The sequence below is a fragment of the Puma concolor genome, chromosome A3 (genome assembly GCF_028749965.1).
Source record: "Puma concolor isolate L17-30 chromosome A3, mPumCon1.1.hap2, whole genome shotgun sequence".
Classification (NCBI taxonomy): domain Eukaryota; kingdom Metazoa; phylum Chordata; class Mammalia; order Carnivora; family Felidae; genus Puma; species Puma concolor.
This window is the reverse complement of record NC_141669.1, coordinates 15,962,317-15,980,475: the sequence shown is the minus strand read 5'-3', so window position 1 is coordinate 15,980,475 and position 18,159 is coordinate 15,962,317. Positions and strand designations below refer to the sequence as shown.

The following is an 18,159-nucleotide window of genomic DNA, read 5'->3' as shown; positions in this document are numbered from 1 at the left end:
TCTAAGCATTTTCTTAATTGCAAACTCAAATATTTTTAATAGTTATGTGTTATTTCATTTTATAGATGTGTTACTTAACTATTGTAGGGCAATTATGCAGTTTATAATTTTGGAAGTCAGTAATCTGCAAGCAACAATACTGCAAGAATGTTTATACATAGCTTTTATATATTTATATTTATTCTTAGGATTGATTCCCAAAGTTGGGGAAACTGGTTCAAGAGATATGAATCTTGGACACCTGGGTGGCTCGGTTGAGCGGATCAACTTCAGCTCAGGTCATGATCTCATGACTCGTGGGTTGGAGCCCAACATGGGTCTCTTTGCTGACAGCTCAGAACCTGGAGCCTGCTTTGGATTCTGTGTCTTCCTCTCTCTCTGCCCCTCCCCTGCTTGTGCTCTGTCTCTCAACAATAAGTTTTAAAAAAATTTTTAAAAAGCTATGAATCTGTGTGTATGATGTTAAATTGCTTTCCTAAAAAAGGATTGTAACTATTTTTTTAATTAAAACTTTTTTTATGTTTGTTCATTTTTGACACAGAGACAGTGCGAGTAGGGAAGGGCAAAGGGAGAGGGTGACACAGAATCTGAAGCAGGCTCCAGGTTCCGAGCTGTCAGTACAGAGCCCCATATGTGACTTCAACTCACAAACTGTGACATCATGACCTGAATCGAAGTCGGATGCTTAACAGACTGAGCCACCCAGGAGCTCATTGAAACTTTTTAGAATACGTTTTTTTGTGCGTGTGTGTTAACAGGTAGTTTCCTTCTTAAAGCATGTTTTTACTGTTGTTAGTCTAACATACCTGGATATCTGAGGCTACGGATCACTGCAAATTAAAAGCAACCTAATTAAAAAGGTCGGAAATAGCACCACTATGTTCAAGTCAAGTGATATTTATTTAGTTATTTTAATTTTTTTAAAGGTTATTTATTTTTGAAAGACAGAGCGACAGGGCATGAGCAGGGGAGAGTCAGAGAGAGAGGGAGATACAGAATCTGAAGCAGGCTCCAGGCTCCACGTTGTTGAGCTGTCGTCACAGAGCCTGATGCGGATCATGACCTGAACCTAACTCAGATGCTTAACCAACTGAGGCCACCCAGGTGCCCCTCAAGTCAAGTAATACTTAAACTGACAGCAAGGCAGGAAATGCTAACAAAAGCAGCCACAAGAGACCTAAACATTGAGTTCCACAAGAGCCTCAGAAAGTATTGTTTCTTTCTAGAGTAGTCTGTTGTGGTGCTGGTAATGGATATTTGTTGAGTACTTTTTATTAATAGTTTACAAAACATTTTTGGATACATTATCTCATTTGATCTTCACAATAGATTAAGTAAGCTAAGGCTTAGAGGTTAGACAACTTGCAAAAGTCAAAATGTGAACTCACATTCTGTACCTAATCACATACTATTTCTATTGTACCATATTGTCTGATATAAAATGTGTCCATTGTGCTTTCTTTTTTTTTTTTTTTTAATTTTTTTTTTTTCAACGTTTATTTACTTTTGGGACAGAGAGAGACAGAGCATGAACGGGGGAGGGGCAGAGAGAGAGGAAGACACAGAATCGGAAACAGGCTCCAGGCTCCGAGCCATCAGCCCAGAGCCTGACGCGGGGCTCGAACCCACGGACCGCGAGATCGTGACCTGGCTGAAGTCGGACGCTTAACCGACTGCGCCACCCAGGCGCCCCCATTGTGCTTTCTTTAGGAAAGCAGAATAAGAAAGAATCAACTTTAAGGCCATTTCCATATCCTAAATAATAAGAATTTTAAGGTTTTGGCCCTATGGAATAATTACTTTAATAAGGACAGTGTGTTCTCAGAGGATACAGATAAATAAGATGTTCCATGGAAGAGTGTTTAAAAAAATTTTTTTTTTTACATTTTATTTTTTTTTGGGGAGAGAGCGTGCGCGCGCAGTGGGGGAGGGGCAGAGAGAGAGGGAGACACGGAATCCAAAGCAGGCTCCAGGTTCTGAGCTGCCAGCACAGAGCCCAACGCAGGGCTCGAACTCAAACTGTGAGATCATGACCTGAGCCGGAGTCGGATGCTTAACCAACTGAGCCATCCGGGCACCCCTGGAAGTGTTTTAATGACTGCAGTTGGTATGATCTTTGTACGTTGAGCCCTTCAGCGCTTAATATCGTTTAATGCATTTAATGTATAAGTTGATTTAAAAGGCACATATTGTTAAGCTTGTAAAGCATATATTGATTTAAATTTGAAGCATACTTAAAAACTTAGCTGCATAATATTAGGAAGCCACTTTAGATGATTGAAAATATGATTCCTAATAACATGTTGGCAATATTCTGTAGCTTCCAGATGATTGGCCATTAGACTTGGGAAACAGTTAATGCTTGGAAGAAGTTGAAGCTGTAATGGAATGAGAGATCTAGAAGATACAATATAAAATACAAGGTTTAAGAGAAGGATCACATGTGAATCTAAGAAAAAGAATATAAAGGACATATTTAGAGCAATATGTGAAATCCTATGAAATATTTATAGAATAATGAAATTGACTATATCTAAATTTAGGGAATTTTAAAGAAACATTTAGAAATCAAAGATGATTTAAGCAGATTATACTAGACATTAGAACAAATTGTTTTGTGTTAAGATGGAGAACTTTGTGTGAATGAGAAGTGTGGAACACATTTGGACCAAGATTCCTTTATTTGTCTTGATAATTATATACATGTGCAAAATGTATACAAGTATATGTAACATCCGTATTATATATATGGCTACAGAATTTTATATGTCTATGTATATATGTTATGTGTAAAACAATATTTTGATCTCAGTGAGTTTGCTTTAAAACCAAGAGCCATGGGGGCAACTGGGTGGCTCAGTCGGTTTTGGCTCAGGTCATCATCTTGCAGTTTGTGGGTTCGAGCCCTGCATCACTGCACCAGTGCACAGCCTGCTTGGGATTCTCTCTCCTCCTCTCTATGTCCTTCCCCCACTCATTCACTCTCTCAAAATAAATAAACTTAAAAAAAAAAAAAAACAATGTCTTGATGATAGGGCTAGAGTTCTTATAGATACAGGTAAATTGGTTCATCTACATATGTAATAAAACCTATAATGACATTTTTACTTTAAATGGGCATATGAATTTGAGAGAAATTAAGAGGAGAAAACAGTCCTTTATACTTAAGCACATACTTACCATTTCTGGTGCCCTTCATTCCTTGAAGATCTGAGTTTCCATCTGTTATTTCCTTTTAGCTTGAAAAAAATTTTTTTAAGTATTTCTTGAGGTGGAAGTCTGTTCTAACAAATGTTTTTATCTAAAAATATCTTTTTTTTTTTTTTTTTAAGCCAAAGCATATTTCTACCAGGTAAAAACTTCTAAGTTGGCATTTTTATTTCTTGTTTCAGCACTTTACAGTCTCTTCCTTTGTATTCTGGTCCCCATTGTTTGAAGTGCAAAATCAGTGGGCACTCATATTATCTTTTCCCCTTTAGGTAACCTTTTTCTTCTAGCTGTTTTCAGGATTTTCTCTTTGATTTTTATTATGGGTATGGGTTTTATTTTCTTTTTTCTCGTTTTGCCTTGGGTTCACTGAATATCTTAAATCTATGAATTTTGCTTTCATCAAACTTGAAAGAATTTCTTCCTGGCCGTTGTTTCTGCAAGTAATTTTCCCACGTCATTTTCTCCTTTATTATTTTTTTCCCCCTCTCTCTAGATTGGAAATCTCGGTTGATCTATCTTTAAATTCACTGACCTTTTATCTCCAATCTGTTACTAGATGCATCCAGTGAAAAAATTTTAAATATATATATTTTTAAATGTTCATTTTTTGAGAGAGAGAAACAGAGACAGAGCATGAGTGGGGGAGGGGCAGAGAGTGAGACACAGAATCTGAAGCAGGGTCCAGGCTCTGATCTGTCACCACAGAGCCTGACGGCGGGGCTCAAACTCCTGAACCATGAGGTCACGACCTGAGCTGAAGTCAGATGCTTAGCCAACTGAGCCACCCAGGCATCCCTAAAGATATTTTTTAGTTCTAGAATTTCCATTTGGTTATTTTTATAGTTTGCTTTCTTTGTTGTAATTTTGTATTTTTTAATTTGTTAGCATATTTTTTCTTTCCTGTTTGTGTACAGTTACAATAGTTGCTTTTAAGATCCTTGCTAATTCTAACCCTTGGGTTAGCTTGGGCTTGGTCTTTATTAATTGATTTTTCCCTTTAGTCTAGGTCTCATTTTCCTGTTTGTACATGTCTAGTACTTTTAGATTGTGTTCCAGACTTTATGATTGATACATTGAAAGTACTCTCGGTTCTGTTATGTTCCTGTTGAGAAAGTTTTTTGTTTTTGTTTAATGGGGCTCAAACTCCAAATTCCTGTGACTTCTGTGGTAGTCTGTAGCAGACATTACAGACATAAGTCTGTAGCCTTAATCAGGCTGCTCAAAGTCTGCTCCACAGATGTATAGTTCAGGGATTGTCTAAAAATCTGAGTAGAATTTATATACGGAATTTGGGTCTCTCTTTTCTGAGACTTCCATCTTCAGTTTCCAGCATCTCTGGTTGCTCCAAACTGTCCTTTGGTTCTTCAAGCTTTTAAGACTAGATTCTCTGTAGGAATTTTGGTGCCCACCTCCAACCCCAGGCCTGTTCTCAGGAGAAAAAGCCATTTAAAAAACTCACTCTTTGCCAGTCTTTTCTTTTAAGTGTAGATGATGTTCCAGTTTGGGTTTTTGGTTTCCATTGCCTTCAAATTGTTTTGTATTTGCCCAGAGTTTGTAGTTATCTGCCAGAGTGTTTAGGTTAATAAGAACTATACCTCTAATTACCAGGAAGTGCCTGTGACTCATTTAAACTCTTTGAGAACAGTGACTGTATTTTAACTCGTTTTTTCCTCGACAAAATCCAACACATTGAAGATATCTAGTAAAAGGTTCCTAAGTTAATGAAAGGATGAAACGACCTGTTCGCTTTGTGAGAACTGTTAATGAATCCAGCTTTTCTAACAGGTTAAGAGAAATAGCTTATTTGCTATCCGTATAGTTTTTTGATAATAGTATCTGTTCAGATTTGTTGCTCATTTTTAGATTGGGTTGTTTGTTCTTTTGTTATTTTGTTAGAGTTTTTTAATATATTTGGATACAAGTCCTGTATTGGATCTGTGATTTCCAAATATTTTTCTCCTAGTCTGTGGTCTTTTCATTATTATCAGTGTCTTTTGTTCAGCCTGTTTTATTGACGAAGTCAGATTTTTTACACATTGGTTTTTCTTTTATGGACTCTGCTTTTGATGTTGATCTTACCTCATAAACACTAGGTCACATAGCTGTTCTGTTTTCCTAGAAGTCTTATAATAATAGATACTGCATTTAGCTGTATGATCCATTAGTTTTTTTATTAAAGTGTAAGGTATGTGTTGAGGTTCACTTTTTTGCATATGGATATCTTATTTTTCAAGTATCATTTGATGAAAAGATTGAAGAGCTTTTTTAATAGCTGACTTTTTTAAAGATTTTATTTTTAAGTAAGGTCTACACTCAGTGTGGGGCTCAAACTTACAACCCTGAGATCAAGAGTTGCATGCTTAGGGCACCTGGGTAACTCAGTCGGTTGAGCATCTGACTTCACCTCAGATCATGATCTTGTGATTCATGAGTTCAAGCCCCACATTGGGTTAGCTGCTGTCAGAGTAGAGGCCACTTCAGATTATCCCCCTCTCTCTATCCCTCCCCCACTTGTGCTCTCTCAAAATAAAGAAAAATATTTAACAAAAAATTGCATACTTTACCAACTGAACCAGCCAGGTGCCCTTTTATTAGCTAAGTTTTGAATACTTATGTACCCTGTTCTCTAATTCACAGTAAGCCATGTATGTGGCAGATGCTCCAGTTACCATCCCATGAAGAAATTGAGAGAAAACAGTTTAGGGTACTTGTTCAGAGTTATAGAGCTACTTACTAAGCTGCCAGACTATAATTTGAATCTAATTCTATTTCCTTGTAAACCACCTTAAGGAGTTTGAGCTTTATCTTTAAGTCAAGGATTAAGATGTAGGAATCACATGGACAAAGTGCAGTTCAGAAAGATGACTGATTACATTTGGAGATTAGAGTGTGTGATGGGAAGACAGAATTACAGTCATTTTAGGTAAGAGATGGTGGTAGTGTAAACAACCAAACAGCTGGAAAATGGTTAGATTTAAGTGAGGTAGGAGGTTGACATTAGTGATTGGATATTGGTGTAAGAAAGGAAAGAATAAGCTGTAAATGGGGAAGAAGAATAAAGTTGGAATTTTGCCCAGGGAATGGGAAGGAGATATTTGGACATTTTTAAGAGAGAAATTTGGCTTATAAATACAAATGTTTGAGTGAGAGTCCTAAGCATATATATAGTTTTCAGAGCGATGAGAGTGGATGAGATTGCTCAGGATAAGGGGTAGAGAGGACACTACCTTGGATAGAGGACTAAAGGAACACTAGAGTTGAAGAGACAAGGGGATCTGTGAAGGCTGAGAAAAAGCAACTGGACACGTTGGAAAGTAGAAGGAAAAATGGTGAGAAAGAAAGCGGCAACGGAGAACATTATTACAGCAAGGGAGGGGTGCTTTGTAATGTCCAATACTATGGAGTCTTAAAGAGAGAGAACCTATTGGGGAAATTCATCATAGGATTGTATTGCAAGGCCTAAGAGCTGAAGGCTGTGAATTTGTAGTGGCTTCAGTGTTGAATGGTGTTCTCCAGCAGTACTTAACATTCGAAGGCAAAGGACCTTCTGACTCAACACATGAATGGTAATTTAAAATGTTAGAAATGAAAAGATAAGAAACATACACTTTAGTTTTAGTAGAAGGCGAAGTGAAAGGAGTTACTCTTAAGGAAATTTCAATATTTAATCGCTCTCACAGCTGATTAATTTATGTGTTTCTTTGAGATTGAACTGGATCATCACTTACATATTTTGAGGGAAAGTTTTAAATCAGTGGTAGAAGATCTACAAATAAGGAAGTGTTGAGAAATTTTGAAAAATATTAACTAAAGAAATGTAAAATAGTAATGTTATAATTGGAACAACATAAAAAACAGGCTAACTATACTTTAGTATTTGAGCTTGCTTCCTTTGTTTGTTACCTTCTATTTTGCTCAGCCATTAGTGGTTTTTCTTGGCACACAGAATAACCCACGAACCTTTGACCCCAGGGTTTTAATTTTAATGTAGATTGCTGTTATGTGCTCTATTTAGGGGAAATCTATCTTCATAGAGAAATCGGTTTTTGTCTATCTCTGCTCATGCTAATTGCAGTAATAGCAGAAATATAATATAAAAATACTTGATACAGTCTATTTAAATTTTTCTTTCTACTGATTTTTGTTTTTGTTCAACAGGTTTGATCTGTGGATGAAATGAATCATGATTTTCAAGCTCTTGCATTAGAATCTCGGGGAATGGGAGAGGTAAATACTTACGAATACTAAGAATGTATATACCTCACTTTATTTGAGCCCTTAAGACTTTTTTTTTAAACCATAAATATTCTTGAAAATAGTGTTTATGTCTTCCACATGATGTGGATTTTTTAAATCTCAGATGATACAATTCTGTAGTTGTGGTGATTTTCACCCTTTTTTTTTTTTAAACCTCTAGTAGTAATTTTTAGTGAGATTGTATCTAATTGATTTGATTGACTTGGTTTAGATAATGTTTTATATTTTGATAATGAACCATAATTACTTTGCTTAGAAAAGAACCTTTCTTGATCTTGTCCTGCTGTTTTATATATGTATGACGTTTGCTTTAGCCACACTTGATTGTTCACTATTCTCTCTTCCAAAAATCTCTCCTTGTTCACTGCTTAATAAACTTCTAATCCTCTACAAGACTGTACTGAGAAAGATTCTTATCTGTTGTCCCATTGCTATCTGCAGTAAAATTAATTACTTCCTCTTCTGACTTCTCCTAGATCTTTATACATACTTTATTACTTGTTACAATTTGTTTTATATTAATCTTTTCTGTAGATTGTTAGCTTTGAATAAGTGGCACACAGTTAGCACTCTGAATTTAATAGAATTTATCAGTCCTGTTAATATATGATTTTTGTTGGGGCATCCCATTTAACTACACCATCACATAAATTAAGGAATAAAAAATGCTTGAGTTTTCCATATACCTAAAGACTATTTAGAAAACTAATTGATTATGAAAACCCTTGTGGTCACATCTTTATTTTGTCATGTTCTGTAGTACTAACATAGTGTGGACTTTGGTAATAGAACATAACAGTGAACAGACATGAGATGTGTAATTAACTGCTTGCTCCCGGAGATTATTTTACTTTGGTAGATTAGCGACCTTCATGAGACTCACTCCATCCAATGCTGTGCTCTTCAGATGCAGAAAAAGAGTCCAGTCACTCCTCTGGGCCACAAGAGGGCACCCTGCAGCTAGCTAACCCTTCCCTTCTCCAGAACAGCGTTTTCCAAAGAGTTTGTCATTTTCAGAGGACTGATTTAAGGGTGAGTTAAGGTGCTTAAGCATAAGTATTGCCAAAGTACACTTGTTAGTCTAGTGTATAAGGTAAAATTCTGGTCCCTAAGAAAGGTTTGAAAGAAGGAATAATTTTTTAGTTAAACAACAACAACAAAAAAACCCCTATACCTTCACTGCAGTGGCTACTTAGGCATTATTTACACTGTGGGTGAATAAAAAGAAATAGTTGAAAAAGGCTTCTGTTTTGTTCCCTGCTACTTGTTTTCTTTGGTCTTTAGAAAGCAAAATAATCCAGGTTTGAACATTGTTTCAGCCTGATCTGTGACAAACTTGAACTCAGTGATTTCTTTAAGGGCAAGTAAAGCCACACCATTAACTTAATTCTCTTTAGACCCCCAGCACTTTACTTCCTAGATCTACATTGTATATATGTTTACAGATTGGCTCATTTCCCCACTCCCCTTCTAAATAACACTTGATAAATGCAAAGACATCTTTGCAGTTAAACAAAAATGTCATGATCAGAAACAGTAGTTGGAAGAGTTTGGTTAGTTATTTGGGGGTGGAGGAGGTATATTCGAGGTTTTTGGAAAAGAGACAAGCTGGGTTGAACAGTATGTTAATCTAAACTTAAATCTAGGCCTTCTTAATGGAAATTTTAGATAACGCAGAATGAAAGTGGCTAGGGTTTAGACTGCCTGCTCTTTTGGGCAGATAACAGTAGGTCAGTGCTTCTATGACCTTCATTCAGTAGAAATGTATTTTTAAATAAGCTGTTATTCACTAATTAAGTTTTTTTTCTTAACAGTTTACCAACTAATTCTGTTACCTCTAAGAGATAGCTAAGAAACCTACTCAGGTTTCTGCCTCTGGGTTCTCTCTCCCACAAGCCTTTCTATCTTTCCTCATCTCACAGGCAGCAGGGAACCTTCTGGGATTTCCTTCTTTGCCTGTCTCTCTCTCACCAGTCTTCTCCTCCTTTCCTGACAGGTGAGGTTTTTTGTTTTTGTTTTATCCCAGAATTCATTCATTTTAATAAATTAAAAGTAGCCCTGAGTTTTTGGCTCTTGAGTTTTCTAAAATTGCTTGTTTATTTTTTAATGTGACATCCTTTTTTAATGGATTGCCCTATTCTTGACTTTTTCTTCAAAAATCAAATTTTCTTTATTATGTCTTAAGTTGTTGTAAATTTCTCATGTACAAATATTGCATTACATATAGGACTATTTTCAAATGTACTGCGTTTTGTAGGTCATGATGTCTTTACTGACCCACCATCAGAAGGGCAGTCTTTTCTACTTGGTCATCCAGAAATGGGAACAGATCTGTATTCATCCATTCATAAACTCATTCTTTCCATATTTTTCCATAGCATGTTTTTGTCAAAAGACTTACTGATTTGTATTGTGTCATATGGCTTAAAAAGAACAAAGCTAATTCATAGGCGGTTGGACTCAGCTTCATTAATATAGTGTTTTAAAACTACAGTGCAAAGGCACAAATCTATTATATACACACACAGTATGTTCCTGTTTATTTTTTAAATAGGGGGAAAGATACCCCTGCCTGAAATTCTTTAGGGAACCCTAGAATTTAATTTTAAATCCCTGCGTTAATGTATATTATTTAGGGAATAGTCAAAGCTTAGTATGATAAATAATGCCCCCTCCTTTCTTTTCTGACACAGTAATATTTAAAGAATGTTATGCACTAAGATCCCAGGTGGTATGGTGAAGTGGAATGCTGGATACGGGAGGAGACTTCTGTTTTCTCTCCAATCTATCACTATCACTATGACTCTGAGTAAGATTGACTTCTTTTAATTTTTTTTTTTTCAACGTTTATTTATTTTTTGGGACAGAGAGAGACAGAGCATGAACAGGGGAGGGGCAGAGAGAGAGGGAGACACAGAATCGGAAACAGGCTCCAGGCTCTGAGCCATCAGCCCAGAGCCCGACGCGGGGCTCGAACTCCCGGACCGCGAGATCGTGACCTGGCTAAAGTCGGACGCTTAACCGACTGCGCCACCCAGGCGCCCCAAGATTGACTTCTTTGAAGACAGTATTAGGAATAACCTTTGTATGAGTTACATATATCTCTCAAATGTTCTAGCTCTGATCTGAGCTATTAGGGATAACTGGAATAGAAGCCAGCTATTTGAAATAGTGTTTAACGATCATAGTTTTATCTACAGAAATCTTTACCTTAATTCTTAAACTTTATCCACCATAATGAATGCCCACGTTATATGGGGTGAATATCATGATAATATAAACTTTTTAAAATGTTTACTTATTTTTGAGAGAGAGCATGCCATGCATGTGCCTGTGGGGGAGGGGCAGAGAGAGGGGGAGAGAGAATCCCAAGTAGGCTCTGCAGTGTTAGTGCAGAGCCCAATGCGGGCTCGATCCCATGAACTGTGAGATCATGACCTGAGCTGATATCAGGATTCGGGCAGTTAACCAATGAGCCACCCAGGCACCCCTAAGCTTTTTTATTATATCTAGTGGTGGTCTAATGCTGGTAATTTTCAGAAATATTGATGAATTAGACTATGATTGAAAAGAACCATCTTCCATGGTAGGTGTAAAGAGAATGGGCTTTAGAATTATACAGACGATGTGTTCAAATCCTATTGCTGCCATTTATTAGCCACGTGTGTAACTTTGGTTCTGATTCCTTGTGCAGAATGGGACGGTATTAGGCATCTATTCTTTGTTTCATGTCCCTCCTATGATTCTCAAATGAATTGGAAAAAGAAGGCAAATAACTATAGATAAGACTTTTGTATTGAATAGTAATATCATAGTCCTTTAAAATAATCAGCCAGTTAAATGTTGCTGGCCAGTTTGTTATGTTTTATAATAAATATTAAAAGGTTCCTATTTTTGTAGCAAAGAGATCTAATTTATGTCTGCTATATGCTTGGTACTATTCTAAGCAGTTTACTTACGCTATTTCATTTTAGCCTCATAGAAACTATAAGAGTATCGTTATTATTATGCTTACAGATGAGAAGATTGAAGCTCAGAATGGTTAACTGGCCCAAGATGGTATATAGTAGTGATTGAATAGCATGAACTGATGAGCGCCTTGACTATTTACAGTACTGCTTCCTATTGGAAGTGATGACATCTAATGGTTCTGGTGATTAAAGTGTTAGAAATGGAGAAGATCTGGGGGAACTGGTATGAGTTGAAAAAATGAAGAAGTATTGATATCTTTTATTAATAGAAAAAAATTAAAGTCTGGAAAAGCGCCATTGTGGGGTTCAAGGGAATTACCCTGTCTTTTGTTTTCTACATACACATTTAGTTATTAGCATCTATGCCTGTCTTTTGTGAACTTCCATTATGAAGAGAGTCACCTTAACATCGTAATTTGACCAGATAGTCCAGATACATATCTGGTGTCATGGCATAATTATTAATAGCACCCCCTTCCTCAGAAGTGTCCCAGTTTGGATATTACATGAACATCTTTTTTTTTTTTCTTTTAATTTTTGTTTTTTAACGTTTATTTATTTTTGAGACAGAGAGAGACAGAGCATGAATGGGGGAGGGTCAGAGAGAGAGGGAGACACAGAATCTGAAACAGGCTCCAGGCTCTGAGCTGTCAGCACAGAGCCCGACGCGGGGCTCAAACTCACGGACAGCGAGATCATGACCTGAGCTGAAGTCGGCCGCTTAACCGACTGAGCCACCCAGGCGCCCCTTACATGAATATCTTAATTTAAAACACCATATTGTAGACATAAAGCCTTTACATCCTGTTAATTCTTGGGATTATGTTAATTTGGTTGGTTTTGTGATTTTTATGAAGAAGGCTCCAGGCTCCAGGCTCCAAGCACAGAGCCTGACGCGGGGCTCGAACTGACAAACCGCAAGATTGTGATCTGGGCCGAAGTCGGACGCTCAACCACTGAGCCACCCAGGCTCCCCGTACTGCTATTTTTGAAGATGGAGAGGGCAAGCCATAGATGCTTCTTGAAGGAAAGAACTAGTAAAATGGTGGACAGTTGGGGGGATGAATTTGTATGTTCACCCAATCATTTCTGAGTTGGAAAGACAGAGGTGTAGGTTAACAAGATATACTGAGTTGCTTGACCTTGGTTTAAAGTTTTTGTGAAATTGGGAACGAATATGAAGTAGTACTGGATAATATATTTTGCAGATCTTTAATATCTCTTAACCCTTGTTCTCTGTAATATGCTTCCCCCTTTCTACTAGCGTAAAAGAGTCTCCAGGGGCAAATCTCTAATTTTATTGCTATTCCAGCCAGTGTACTGCCTACATTTTTTTTTTTTCCCCTAAATGGTCTATCTTGAATTGTTGCCTTTCCCTGTATTCAGTTCATTTTAACTTTTCTTGGTCACAAGCTAGTAGTTTCTCTGAAAGTATTTCAAATCAGTGTCTAAACTGTCACAGAACATTGTTTGTAGAATGTTGGTATAGGCCTTTGTTAGGAGAGGTATTAATTTTACTAACTCCTGTGCATGATAACTTAATAAATGTTTGCAAAATGAAGATATTCATAGCACAGTGTTTGGCAAAAAGTAGGCACATTGGATAAGTGCTTAATACAGTTTTTGTTTTTAATTTTTTAAAAATGTTTATATTTGAGAGAGACAAAGCATGAGCAGGGGAGGGGCAGAGAGAGAGGGGGAAGACATAAAATCTGAAGCAGGCTCCAGCCTCCCAAGTGTTGGCACAGAATCTGACGTGGGGCTCGAACTCAGGAGCTGTGATATCATGACCTGAGCTGAAGTTGGATGCCCAACCGACTGAGCCACCCGGGCACCCCCTCTAGTTGTGTTTTAAAGCAGTAATTTATGAGCTTCTCTACTAAAGCACTACACGGAACTTTATCACAAAGACTTCCTCAAAGGGATTGTTATTTCTGTTACTTTAGGTTAGTTTCAGCCATTTCTGTGACTGTTTCTATTAAGTTTCTAAAACTTTACCCTCAGTTTCTTTGTTACTATTATTTTGATATTGAAACTTTTTTTCATGATGTATGGATAAAACATTCTCTCAGAAACCAATTTTTAATGATATTTTAAAGTATTAACTTGGGTTTTACTATGCATACATGTTCAATTACTTAAATATATCAAGTGCAGTGTTTTAGTATTATCAGCTTTACATTTTGTTTGAATATTTACATGAACCTTTTATAGTGATTTTTAAAAAAAGCTTATGAAGGAACAGAGGTTGCATTTTGCTGGGATCTTCGTTAGAGCAGATTATTGTTTAAAATGTGCTTCAAATAAAAATCATTTGCAGCCCAGGGTGATCCTAACATGGAAAAACTTTTCTTTCTAAAATTAGTAGAAGCTGGTTTCCTTTAAAATTAAATATGTTTAATTTAGCAAAAAAATCTGTAGATTGGGAACATGCCCAAATTGGGCTTTTCCCCCTGCCTTCAAAGCTGCTTCTGGCTTTTTGTTTTAGTTAATAGTGCTACCATTTAGCTTATTATCCAAATTTAAAAATTGTATCCTTTTTATTAATCCCTTCCCCACTTGTAATCATACTCATTTTGACTGTCCTAAATGTCTCTCAAACCATTTTGTTTTTTCAGTTCTTTGGGTTAGTACCACCTGTTTTAGTTCTACCATCTTGGCCCTGTTGGAATTTGTTAAACCGATTTCCTTGCCTGTAGTCTAGACTATCCATTATTCTTAAAGCTTATAACTTGAGTTGTTTTCTAAAACATAATGTCTTAACCTCTCTGAATTCCCTTTACGTTGGTGAAATGTGCAATTTCTTAGCTTATCTTTAAGGCTTCTGAGAATCTGACCTAGAAAGTTTTACCAGCATTAGCTTTGACATTCCCACATCTGTTCATCCATCTCATACCTTGTTGTACACACAGTGCAGTTTATCAGGTTGTGCCTTTGTTCATGATTTACTGTATCTTCCTCCCCTTCTACTCACACTTTCAACCTTCTCCTCCCCCACTCACACTTTCAACTCTCTCCCCCCCCCCCCCACCGTTTTATTTCTCAGACTCAATTCAGGTTTTACTACGTTCATTTTATTACATTTAGTGTGTATGTTTGTGAACTCTCTAAAAATAAGGTTGCTATGCCTTAAGGAGACAAACACAGGTAAAAGCTTAGTGATAGAAGTATATACAGGTTTAATTATGAGCCCTGGAAGACTGGGTACCTAATTTTGGGCTGAGAGGGAGGAGATCTTAGGAGTACTTAACTTAAAATGCCACGTACATGTCTCAGAAAAACAAAACAGTCTGTACTTTTCAAACATCTCCCCAGTCCATCTTCTCTGAGTGTCAGGGAAAGTAGAGAGGAGAGGCTTGGATGAGTAATAAAGTATCATTAGGAATTAGCCAAAATGTACATATTGAATAATTTGTGAATCATGGTGTCAACACAATTTTTATGTGCTATATATGTCACATACTTCCATTGCATAAGTGAAGTAAAAGTGAAAATATATTTTCTGCCATGGAAGCTGTGGGATAAGAGGTGATCCAAGGGCAGTATTTGGAAGTAAAGGAAAAGTTTTCCTTTTTTGTATAGATGTTTTTATTGTATTATCTATATTGAATAAGAAATTTAGTAAGTTTTTTGAAAAAATTTATAAAGAAAATCACATGATGGTAAAACCTTTTAAAAAAGTATAGAGAAGTCCAAAGTGGATTTTGATTAGTGTTCAGGTCTACAATTATTAGAGCCAGTACCCAAACATAAGTGAGGAGTTATTTTATCATTAACAATACAAATTAGAAAATAGTTCACCCTGAATTGTCCTTAGCGTTGAAAACTAACTTGTACATACCAGTGGTAAGTTTGCTTTCACCCATGTAGAATTAGAATAAGTTTGTAATCAGAATGATACTTAAATTAATCATTTTTTCCCCTCCCAAATAGCTTTTGCCTACCAAAAAGTTTTGGGAACCTGATGATTCAACAAAAGATGGACAAAAAGGCATATTTCTTGGGGATGATGAATGGAGAGAGACTGCATGGGGAACTTCTCGTAAGTTATTGGTGTATGTGTAAGAATTATGAGTTTACTTGAAATTTTCAAAACCCTGTTAACCCCCAGACAATATTTGGAGCAAATTTGTGAAGTCTTTGTTGAAGATTTTGTAAGTCATTGTAATGCACATTTTTTGTTAATGCGCATTTTTTTATTAGCCTTTATCTAATGATCTACTTAACAATTAGAAGTGTTTGTCACGGTGAAGTAGGTTACAAAGTTTTATTTGAAGTTAACTCTGGGGTGCCTGTTTGGCTTAGTCTGTGGAATGTGCAACTCATGATCTCAGGGCTGTGAGTTTGTTGGGTATAGAGATTGCTTAAAGATGAAATCTTTAAAAAAAATGAAGTTAACTCTGATTATAAAATTCTGAGTTTCCATTAAAAGAGGGCACATTAACAATAGGGATTTTCAATCTTAAATTGTATTAGAGGACAGCGACTGATTTATCTAATTGCAGCTCAGTCTAGCTTTACTAGACATTTGCCATACCCAGAAAGGAAGTAAACTCCCTGAGTGAGGTAAATCCACAGAAAGGAAGCAGACTTTGAATGTTTTTGATATCCACAAGTAATGGAGAGAGACTTAGAAACCAAGAAACTGTTAAGGGAGAAGGAACTGGTATGAAGGAGTACAGTTCACGGAAGTAACTGTATTGATAGGTAAATTAAAGAGCATGGCCTTATTCTTAAAGTAGTACTGATTATATTTTGAAATGTTTCTCATTAGTAAAATTTGAGATATATACACATGCAACTGTCAACATGTATTTTACAAATAAGTTTTCTCTTTTTATAACAATTCATTGCAGCTTGTGAAAGCTACACAAAATTACCAAATTAAGATCAAAACAAATTTCTGAACAAATTTCTGGATAATTATCAAATTAACCTTAAATTTTGAGTGTAAATTACCAGGTGTTTCTTTATTCTACAAATCATTAAAATACATTAAATACATTAAAATACATTAAAAGGTTTAAAGTCTTTTATATTGGGAATGCAAGCTGGTGCAGCCGCTCTGGGAAACAGTATGGAGGTTCCTCAAAAAATTAAAAATAGAACTACCCTAGCAATTGCACTACTAGGTATTTATCCAAGGGATACAGGCTACCTGTTTCGAAGGGACACATGCACCCCAGTGTTTATAGCAGCACTATCAACAATAGCCAAAGTATGGAAGGGCCCAAATGTCCATTGATGGATGAATGGATAAAGACAATGTGGTGTGTGTGTGTGTATGTATGTATGTATGTATGTGTGTGTGTGTGTGTGTGTGTGTATATAAAATATACACACATATATAGTATGTATATTATATATAATATACATACTATATATGTATGTATATATAATACTATATATAGTATGTATATTATATATACACACTATATATATAGTATATATATATATACTATATATAGTATATATAATACTATATATAGTATATATAATACTATATATAGTATGTATATTATATATACACACACAGTGGAGTATTACTCGGCAATCAAAAAGAATGAAATCTTGCCATTTGCAGCTACATGGATGGAACTGGAGGGTATTATGCTAAGTGAAATTAGTCAGAGAAAGACAAAAATCATATGACTTCACTCATATGAGGACTTTAAGAGCAAAACAGATGAACCCAAGGGAAAGGAAACAAAAATAATATAGAAACAGGGAGGGAGACAAAACAGAAGAGACTCATAAATATGGAGAACAAACAGGGTTACTGGAGGGGGTGTAGGATGGAGGATGGGTAAATGGGTAAGGGGCATTAAGGAATCTACCCTTGAAATCATTGTTGCACTGTATGCTAACTAATTTGGATGTAAATTAAAAAAAAAATTAAGTATTATGTTGAAAAAAAAGTCTTTTATATTTAAATTTGTTTATTCAACTAAAATAATTGCTGAAAAGTTAGGTAGTACTAGATAATTTTAGTGATTAATAAATACTCTTATAGTAAAAATTGAGAAAGTTTGAAAACTTTAGCTATTAATTTATAGTGAAATTTTCTTAAAATACTGGGAATTTTCTTTGAAGTCCGTCGGTATGTAATATAATATGCCAGGTTTGGAGAATATGAAGGTAAATAAGATACTGCCCTCAAAGGATTTTTTTTTTTTTCTGGATTTGAATTAACCCATATTACATGGGTCTCATAATTTAAAGTATTCCATTATTTACACTGGGGCACATTTTTCCCACAAAAGACACTTTCCTTGCTAAAATTACATGTGCTTGAAAAGTTGAATGGTAGACATGTTTTGATTTTTGTTTTAAAGGTTGAGTGGTTAATTACTTTAGTTACCAGAACCAAATATTTTTTTAAAGCATTCCAAAGGAAAACATCTTGAGCACAACGTGGTAATGAAAGATTATTTTCAAGATGGATGGTTGGGAAATATTTTTGGTATGTTATATTTGGAGGATAGCTTGTACCAGAAGTAAAACATTTAAGCCACAAATTTATATATTTCTTTTAGTGTCAGATTTATATTTTGAATTTCTTATATCATTTCCTCTTGAAATTTTTTTTTACGCTGTATGGATAAAATTCTGAAGATGAATATTAGTCTTTACCTGTAGACATGTGAAAATTAGAAATGAATGAAAAATGTAGAAATTATTTTGTTTATAGAACATTTATTGGGGGGCGCTCAGGTGTCTC

General features: G+C 35.8%; 1 protein-coding gene across 12 annotated transcripts in view; it reads left to right on the top strand.

The window, feature by feature from the left end:
• The window catches only part of PUM2 (pumilio RNA binding family member 2), a 100,971-nt gene that overhangs the window by 15,602 nt on the left and 67,210 nt on the right, over nucleotides 1–18,159 (top strand). For 6 of the 12 annotated variants that reach the window (XM_086700086.1, XM_086700087.1, XM_025927440.2 and 3 more), the window contains exons 2-3: nucleotides 7,369–7,437; nucleotides 15,372–15,480. In XM_086700086.1, coding sequence (XP_086556212.1) covers nucleotides 7,387–7,437; nucleotides 15,372–15,480 — 160 coding nt within the window. In that variant the 5' untranslated portion in view covers nucleotides 7,369–7,386. Of the gene's footprint in view, nucleotides 1–7,368; nucleotides 7,438–8,374; nucleotides 8,500–9,389; nucleotides 9,464–15,371; nucleotides 15,494–18,159 lie in introns of all 12 variants that reach the window. The other 6 variants (XM_086700084.1, XM_086700089.1, XM_086700088.1 and 3 more) reach the window with 2 other exon arrangements.